This window comes from Hypomesus transpacificus, chromosome 9, assembly GCF_021917145.1.
Source record: "Hypomesus transpacificus isolate Combined female chromosome 9, fHypTra1, whole genome shotgun sequence".
Lineage (NCBI taxonomy): Eukaryota > Metazoa > Chordata > Actinopteri > Osmeriformes > Osmeridae > Hypomesus > Hypomesus transpacificus.
This window is the reverse complement of record NC_061068.1, coordinates 520,146-528,155: the sequence shown is the minus strand read 5'-3', so window position 1 is coordinate 528,155 and position 8,010 is coordinate 520,146. Positions and strand designations below refer to the sequence as shown.

General features: G+C 46.8%; 1 protein-coding gene across 1 annotated transcript; it reads left to right on the top strand.

Moving 5' to 3' along the window:
* The first annotated feature begins 2,519 nt into the window (after positions 1 to 2,519).
* On the top strand, positions 2,520 to 7,385 carry fam210b (family with sequence similarity 210 member B). The gene is made up of 3 exons (XM_047026453.1): positions 2,520 to 3,403; positions 6,526 to 6,704; positions 6,958 to 7,385. Exons 1-3 carry the CDS (start codon positions 2,852 to 2,854, stop codon positions 7,172 to 7,174), a joined length of 948 nt encoding a protein of 315 aa, XP_046882409.1. The 5' UTR covers positions 2,520 to 2,851; the 3' UTR covers positions 7,175 to 7,385.
* The last annotated feature ends 625 nt before the right edge of the window (positions 7,386 to 8,010 follow it).

Here is an 8,010-nt window from a genome sequence, read left to right as displayed (position 1 = left end):
TCCCCCCATCCTCCTCTCCCTCCCCCTGCTCCCCCCCTCCTCCTCTCCCTCCCCTTGCTCCCCCCCTCCTCCTCTCCCTTCCCCTGCTCCCCCCCTCTCCCTTCCCCTGCTCCCCCCCTCTCCCTCCCCCTGCTCCCCCCCTCCCCCTCTCCCTTCCCCTGCTCCCCCCCCATCCTCCTCTCCCTTCCCCTGCTCCCCCCCTCTCCCTTCCCCTGCTCCTTCCCCCTCCTCCTCTCCCTTCCCCTGCTCCCCCCTCAGTCTGAATTTAACAGACACGGTGTTAAGTGACCACATCTCAGCAGGTAACCATGTCTCGGCTGCCAGACACAGTGTAAAGTAACCACATCTCTGCTACCAGGCACAGAAAGTAACCACATCTCAGCTACCTAGCCCAGTATAAAGTTACCACGTCTCAGCTACCAGGCACAGTGTAAAGTAACCACAGTGACTAGTCAGTGTGGTGAGCTGAGACCAGCTGCTGTGTTTAGTCCTCCCTGCCCACAGAGAGCCCTGCAGTGCTCTGCCACACTCCGGAGACCAGCTCCCCAGCGCTGACACTGACACTCACACAGAACCGGAAGCACCGCTGCGAGCCAATCACAGGGTTTGTTTATAAACCGACCCAATCTTCTCAGTCTCGTCACGCAGTGAGAGCTGGCCTGCCAGGTAGAGGGATCCTGAGCTGCACTGAGACAAGCCTGGGAATCTGTCTGCCACTTAGCCAGAAGGCTGGCTGAAGAATCTCTAACTTCAACTTGTTTATGATATACACATTTATTTAAAAAAGTGTGAGAGAATATATCTGAATGTCGTAGAGCTGCACAATCAGATTCCATCACAGTCAGATTCCATCACAATCAGACTCCATCACAGTCAGATTCCATCACAGTCAGATTCCATCACAGTCAGATTCCATCACAAACAGATTTCATCAGTCTGCTTCCGGAGAGTTGGTTTGATAACTTGTTTAGCAACCGATCTGCAGCCGAGGGCAAGTTTATAGTGGTGATGAGTGACGACAGAGATTATGGTGTTGACAGAGGGGTCATGTGACTGTGTGGTTAGTGTCACCTGTCACCCTGATGTGTAATCAACATTTTGGAGATAGTGGTTCATCATAAACTACCACAACTTCCTGTTTTATTTGAGAAAAAGGGAAACAGAATTGTAAATATATGCATACACCCCCCCCCCCCCCCCCCAGCATTTGCGGGCGTCAGGGAGCCGCTATTGAAATGCGGGAGACTCCCGGACCTTCTAGGAGACTTGGGATGTCTGATGATCTATAAAGTATTTTGGTGTTGAGTTAGCGTTAAGGTATTACATTTCTGTGTGTTGAGCTGGTGTTAAGGTTTTAACACAGAGCTGGTGTTGTCAAGGTATTAACTGAGCTGGTGTTAAGGTATTAAATAAGCTAGTTGGTACCGTTTGGGCTGGCGTGGTAGGCTGTTTAAAGTGGCTTACTGCCAGCTTCACAACGCTACAGTCCGAGGGTGACATTCCAGAGGCACAGAATCCTCACAACAGAAAGGACGGAATGTGGAGCATGCCTGCATGCCGGCATAATCTGATCAAACTAAATTACCACAGCAAATCAGGATGAACAACAAACCAACAACAACAATATATATTTAAACAAGTTCAGGGAGAGGTTTGCTATTTGTAACCAGAAATACAGGGTAGGCTACATTGAGACTGTCACCTTATCTTCATTATTCAGAAAACCTCGGAAGAAGAGATAAGGTTTACATAACAGCTAACAACCACGACAAAACAATGTTCAACATGTTCAAATGAGCAGAGGTCATTTGGTGGCCTACGTAGATGCTTATGCGTTGAAGGCTAATAGACTTAACATAAGATGCGATATTTCAAACTTTTTCGATGCGGACGTCTCATATGTGTCTAATTCTGACTTTAGGTCATTTAATTTCGTGCAAGCGACTGGAGTCCAAGCTCCGAAGCTAGGCTTTCCTTGGCTAGTCAAGTTTTTCCGCTCATATTACACAGACGCCCCACTTTCAACGTGGGCTGCTCTAATGGTCAAACCGCAGACACTGCATTGTATGCCTTCGAAGAGAGGCATGGGACAGGGAAGTGTTCCAACACATTTATTAGCATTGGCGTTTTAACTAATATCAGAACGAGGGCTTTACAGATGCCCATGGGTCAGCTTTTATAACAAACCTAAGCCATCGGAGAAGTGTTTATAACACCATAATTAACGCTGCTGTAAATATAACGTACTGATACGAAACAATACATGTGTCTTGATACAAACACTGAGAATGCCTGAACGGTGTAATCTGTTGGGTTTCCCATAATGTATCGTATCATTGAGACGCTTGCTTGTGAATTATTTATGCAGTTTACTTCCATGGGTACAGTACACTTTTAAGTCGTTTTTAACCCCCTTGACTCCATGCACGTTATTGGTGGAAGTGCGTCCAACTTCATTGGCTGTCAATAATAACTCGTTTAAAAAGGCATGGGTCACCCCGCGGTCACTGTGCATAGGGTCAGCGCAAATAATTTGAGAAGCCGAGGACCTTCGGAATATTTCTGTTGAAAGAATGGAAAATACACCGTATACCGGCTATTAACAAAAATCCCGCGTGGTTTACCCCGGCATCGATCGATCTCTGTTGATCTGTGTCATGTGACAGACGCACGTAGACGGCTTTGTTCATCTAAAACGAAGAGACCCCACTAGTTAACAGCGCTGTGCAAGAAGATATCGGGGCAGCATGCATATTTACAGCTAGCCACTCTGATTAGCTTTCTACCCGTCTTTTCTATAGCTGTCGCTGGAATATTAGTATAATTGTTCTCCTCTTCAACGAGAAGAAAAATGTTTCTCGGTCGCAAAGTGAGATTGTCGACAGCGGCTCTAGGTGAAGCTTGGAACTCCATATACGCGCAAGTCACATTAAACAGACTAGGGGACGTTACCTGCTCGACATTACATAATAGACATACATTTCCATGTCATAGAGCTTTAAGTCGATCCGTCTGTTGTCCGGACCTTGAACTCTCATGTGAAAAGCGACGGGGGGGAATGTTCACCGCCAGAAACTACCTGGACTCGTCCCGTTTTATAATTTCGCAGTGGGAACATTTAGTTCGGGTAACCCCTATTGCTCCAAGTCTCTCTCGGAGTCAACACAAAAGACACGTTTTACACGAGAGCAATACATGTACGTCTTCATCTGCGCTCATCTTAGTAAATGCAAACGGGCGCAGTAAACTCGGTACAGTTCACTCTGTTTTGTTTACAAATGACACGACGTTCTGCTCAACGCGTTTCCTCTCCACGATTGTACAAATGAGAGCTTCATCTACCGCTACCAAGGAGAAGCTCGAGGCAGGCACCTCAGCGGACACGGTCACGGACAACAAAGAGGTAAATTAAACTCGTAACATTATTTGTTTAACCCCACGACACCGCTCTCAACAATGTTTAACCAGCAATCATGCCGCTTTTGTTAACAGGCTAAACATAGCACTTGTTTATAGACTATTCAACTGGTGTTTGGGAGGCAATAGTAACGTGTTAGTTCTAAGATTCATGTATCAAATGATCGATTTTACCAGCTTGTAAACTATACATTTTGAACGACAGTCATTCAGAGCACTTATACAAGAAGGCGGTTACGTGACGCGTGTCGCGCTGTTCACGTGGTGTTGTGAACTAGCCTAGTTTTTGTAAGATTTAAAGCTATATATTTGTCCTCTTCCATTGAAGTTTCCCTTTGTAGACTAGCTGACCCAATAACGACTCCTTCTACGCTAACATGTTAAAGAAGGATATTCCTCTTCGAAATATTCCGCCAGGACGGAATACCATGAAGCAGTTTGTCCATAAGGACGACATTTGACGGTTGATCGATGAACCCCGTCTAGTTAACTGTAGACGATTTATACTCATTAAGCACATGCATCATTACACATGATCCCAATAGTACGGACTCTGTGTAGTTTAGCAATAAGTCATCCAGTATGAAGTAGTCTGAGGTAGTATAGTCTAGAATGAAGTAGTGGTAGTGAAGTAGTTAATGTGAGAGTTTAGGTTAGGGTGTGTTTTATTTACTGACAATTCCTAATTAGATTGCATCTCCAGCTCTGAGCAGGCAGGTGGAACTAACAGCAACATTATGTTTGTCTTATGGTTGGTCAGGGGCAACACATTAGACATTGAGGCAACTTTTGCTGTGTGTGTGTGTGTATGTATGTGTGTGTGCAAGAATCTGAAGGCCTGCATGTGTGTGTGTGTGCCAGTGTGTGAGAGAATCTGCAGGCCTGTGTGTGTGTGTGTGTGTGTGTGTGTGTGTGTGTGTGAGAGAGAGAGAGAGAGAGAGAGAGAGAGAGAGAGAGAGAGAGAGAGAGAGAGGAGAGAGAGAGAGAGAGAGAGAGAGAGAGAGAGAGAGAGAGAGAAAAAGAGAGAGAGAGAGAGACATAGAGAGAGAGAGTTATCACACACAGCAGCTCCTCTGTTCTCCGTCTCCTCCCAGACACAACTCCCTGCAGACACCGCCCACAGGCCCCGCCCACAGACACCGCCCACAGGCCCCGCCCACAGACACCGCCCACAGGCCATGCCAACTGAGGCCTGCCAGGCTGTGTGTGTGCGTGTGTTCCTACTGCTGTCTGCCAGGCTGCTCCTCTTTGGACAACAGAAGCCTCCCTGCCTGCCTGCCTGCCTGCCTGCCTGCCTGCCTGCCTGCCTGCCTGCCTGTCTGTCTGTCTGTCTGTCTGTCTGTCTGTCTGTCTGTCTGTCTCTCTGTCTCTCTGTTTCTGTGTCCATGGCACCCTGCTGACCTTACCCAGGGTCACCCCCCCCCCCCCTCTCTGTTCGGTAAATCTTTAAAAAGAAGTACACAGAGTCGTCGGGCTCATGTAATGTGCAGTCGTTTTATTCTGACCCAGTTCAGAGTCTAAAATCTAGAGTCTTCATGCATGATTATTTATACAACATTGGTGATAATTCTCCTCCCCTGCATAGCAGCTGTCTAGCTGATGATAGTGTTCTTCCTACGGGTGATCATTTAGTTCAAGGAACTAACATTGTTTATCAGAGGTTGCGGATGAAACTGGGAGGAAGGCCTTGAGTGTTTCATGTCTATTTTGCACGCCAGAGCAGTTTTCATAACACATTATCAGGTAGGAAATATTTTCACACAGTGTTCTTTTCATGCAGTGTAAAGGTTACATCCTTAGTTTCTCTAACACCCTCCCACCTATAGGAGACCCACGACCAGGGAGAAAAGGTTACATCCTTAGTTTCTCTAACACCCTCCCACCTATAGGAGACCCACGACCAGGGAGAGAAGGTTACATCCTTAGTTTTTCTAACACCCTCCCACCTATAGGAGACCCACGCCCAGGGAGAGAAGGTTACATCCTTAGTTTCTCTAACACCCTCCCACCTATAGGAGACCCACGACCAGGGAGAAAAGGTTACATCCTTAGTTTCTCTAACACCCTCCCACCTATAGGAGACCCACGACCAGGGAGAGAAGGTTACATCCTTAGTTTTTCTAACACCCTCCCACCTATAGGAGACCCACGACCAGGGAGAGAAGGTTACATCCTTAGTTTCTCTAACACCCTCCCACCTATAGGAGACCCACGACCAGGGAGAGAAGGTTACATCCTTAGTTTTTCTAACACCCTCCCACCTATAGGAGACCCACGACCAGGGAGAGAAGGTTACATCCTTAGTTTTTCCAACACCCTCCCACCTAGAGGAGACCCACGACCAGGGAGAGAAACAGTTAAGAGGTGCAGCAAGTGTCAAGGACCATGCTTGAGGTGCATTTAGGTCTCAGCCCTCTATGAACTCTTAGATCAGATTATATACTTGTACTTTATATGTTGTACACTTTTGTGTAATCAAGATCCATCATACCAGCTTGATTGGCCTACTTCCTGTCCTGACTGAACTGATGCATCATGGGATGTCATGTAGTTTCCCCCCCCCATATGGAACGCCAGTTTTTCTGAATGTTGTACATTTTATGTATAGTCCTCAAACAAATGGCTTGTTATTTCCTGGAATGTAAACCCTGGCTCCTTATTGGCCAGGTGAGGCACATGACCTGGGGTTGTGCATCAGTATTCCCAGCATGCTGTGCGTCCCTGTCCTCTATTGTGTTGTGCTGGAACTAATCCATGTACAGATGTGAGGCGACTCACACACTGTGGCGACCTCCAGCTCCTCACTGCTGTCAGCCTGCTAGATTAGACCTGCTGCCTTGTTCATCTGGATGCCAGGGTGGCCTGAACACACACACACACCCACTTACAGACACTCATACACACATATAAAGAGCTGAAAACATTACATGAAACTTTTCGTTGGGTGCTCCTAAATCTTTGCTGGTGCTCCTAACTTTGTTAGTTGGAAGCACCAGTGCTCCCAAGCAAAGAAGTTAATGTAGAGCCCTGTATATGCTTACCGGCATTCACTCATGAACACCTCTCCTGTTCTGACATATCTTCTCCCTCTCCATCCACCTGGACCAGAACCCCTCCCAGTCCTCCTCGTCCCCAGACCCAGGGCCAGGGCCAGGACCAGGGGAGGACAAGCCCAGCAGGACCCAGCAGCTGAAGAAGGTGTTCAAGGAGTATGGTGCTGTAGGCGTCTCCTTCCACATCTGCATCTCCGTCATGTCCCTGGGCATGTTCTACCTAGCGGTGTCCAGGTATCTACACGCCTGCGTGTGTGTGTGTGTGTGTCTGTCTGTGTGTGTGTGTGTCTGTGTGTGTGTGTGTGTGTCTGTCTGTGTGTGTGTGTGTCTGTGTGTGCGGAGACAGTGAAACATCTGTGCAGTTATTTTGATATTTTTCATTCCAATAAATTAAAATTGTCCCAATTCTGTCTGACTCACTGTCCGTATTCTGTGTGGGGGGTGTGTGCACTCACTTGTATGTGTGTATGTGTGTCTGTTTCCACAGTGGGATAGACATGGCAGGGTTGCTTTGCAAGCTGGGCTTCAGTGAAAGTGTGGTCCAGTCCAAGATGGCCGCCGGCACCAGCAGGCTGGTGTTAGCGTACGCCGTGCACAAGCTGTTTGCCCCCGTACGCATCAGTATCACCCTGGTGTCTGTTCCTCTCATCGTGAGACACTTCAGAAAGACTGGCCTGTTCAGACCCCCCGGGCCTGCACCCTGAAACATGTTCCCTCATACACTCTCTCTCACACACACACACACACACACACTCACTCATACACACGCATATACACTCTCAGACACACACACACACACTGCTACCCCACCTCAGCATTCAACAACAGGCCACTACTCTTAAATATATTTTTATGTGTTTGCCATCATCTTAATATTATCAACCTATCCACCATGAATTATACAATAAAACGGTAGTAGATGTGTGATAATTTGTTTTTGCTATCCCCCAACCAATGACATCAAACACTTGCTGGATTGGGGTTAAACATACACAACTACATTATATTTGATTCTTTAAGGATCTTTATGTTCATAAGCTCACTATGAAACCTAGTCAAAGTTTAGCCAAATGCTTTTTCATCAGCACTTTGGGTGCCCTTGATGTGAACTACCTAGCATGCCAGAAACCAACTCAACGTAACAGTTGACTTTAACCATAAAACTGACACTGGTGCATAACAGATACTACACTCGTTAGTAGCTAATATTGTTTTTATCGACAGAGTTGCGATTGCAACATGTAATGTGTCATTGCTGATTGTGTTAATTATGTGAGCTCAGTAATCTGGAATGTGCGTCATCCTTCAGTGGGGAGGAGACTCGGAGTGTCCTGTCTGGTCGATTACCCCCCCAGATGACCCCCAGATGACCCCCAGACTCTGACCCTTCTGTATCTAAAGGCACACATCTTACTTGCTTTCAACTGAAGTAACCTTAGAGTGGATTAATATTGACTTTTTAAGTGAGGTTTTGTAATGATAATTTATTTACCTTTAAAGTGAATTAAGTGCTCAGCAAACTGCTGTAAATGCACCACAA

Coding starts and splice junctions, on each gene's coding strand:
- fam210b (XM_047026453.1), top strand. CDS start 2,852: ATGTTTCTCGGTCGCAAAGTGAGATTGTCGACAGCGGCTCTAGGTGAA. Junction 3,404..6,525: donor CGGTCACGGACAACAAAGAG/GTAAATTAAACT, acceptor CACCTGGACCAG/AACCCCTCCCAGTCCTCCTC. Junction 6,705..6,957: donor TTCTACCTAGCGGTGTCCAG/GTATCTACACGC, acceptor CTGTTTCCACAG/TGGGATAGACATGGCAGGGT.